This window comes from Monoraphidium neglectum (assembly GCF_000611645.1).
Source record: "Monoraphidium neglectum strain SAG 48.87 unplaced genomic scaffold scaffold05617, whole genome shotgun sequence".
In the NCBI taxonomy this organism is placed as follows: domain Eukaryota; kingdom Viridiplantae; phylum Chlorophyta; class Chlorophyceae; order Sphaeropleales; family Selenastraceae; genus Monoraphidium; species Monoraphidium neglectum.
Window position 1 is genome coordinate 2,521 of NW_014008013.1, and position 692 is coordinate 3,212.

The 692-nt window shown below is 63.4% G+C and overlaps 1 protein-coding gene across 1 annotated transcript; it reads left to right on the top strand.

The window, feature by feature from the left end:
- Window positions 1-18: 18 nt before the first annotated feature.
- Window positions 19-462, top strand: MNEG_15736 (hypothetical protein; the record flags this gene model as incomplete). The annotated part of the gene is made up of 1 exon (XM_014035794.1): window positions 19-462. One exon carries the CDS (start codon window positions 19-21, stop codon window positions 460-462), a length of 444 nt encoding a protein of 147 aa, XP_013891248.1.
- Window positions 463-692: the final 230 nt, after the last annotated feature.

Genomic DNA, 692 nt, shown 5'->3' on the forward strand with positions numbered 1-692 from the left:
GCCGCATGGCGCCTTGCGATGCAGCAGCAGATTCAGCAACAGCAGCGCCATTCAGATTCACAGCAACAACCGCATCCCGCGTTCCAGCAGCAGCAGCACCCAGCCATCTACCAGCAGCAGCAGCAGCTCCCAGCCTTCCAGCAGCAACAGCAGCAGCACCATCACCAGCAGCAGGCGCAGCATCCAGCCGTCCAGCAAGAACTGCAGCAGCAGCATCCAACCAACCAGCAGCAGCAGCAGCAGCAGCAGCAGCAGCAGCAGCAGCCGGACCCCCCGCGCCCCCACCTGACACTGTCCGTGGTCCAGCCGGCCCCCCCGCCGCCGGCGCCCTCGACCAGCTATGCGCGCAGCAGCGGCGCGTACACGCAGCGGGAGGAGCACCTGCAGCGGGCGGAGGCGGCCGGGGAGATTCAGTTTGCGTATGTCAAGAATGACGGGACACCCATCAATATGATACGGTGAGGGGGGAGGGTGCGTTTGTGTATGTGAGAATGAGTGTGTGTGCGTGTGCGTGTGCGTGCGCGTATGCGTGCGTGTGTGCATGTGCGTGTGTGGGGGGGGCAAGGGGTTGAGAGAGAGTGTGTGCGCAGGCGCGCGAGTGAGAGTGTAAGCGTGTGTGTTTATGTGGAAGTGTGTGTGTGTATGTGTGTGGCTGTGAGTGTGTGTGTGTGTGCCCGCGCACCCCCCAACAC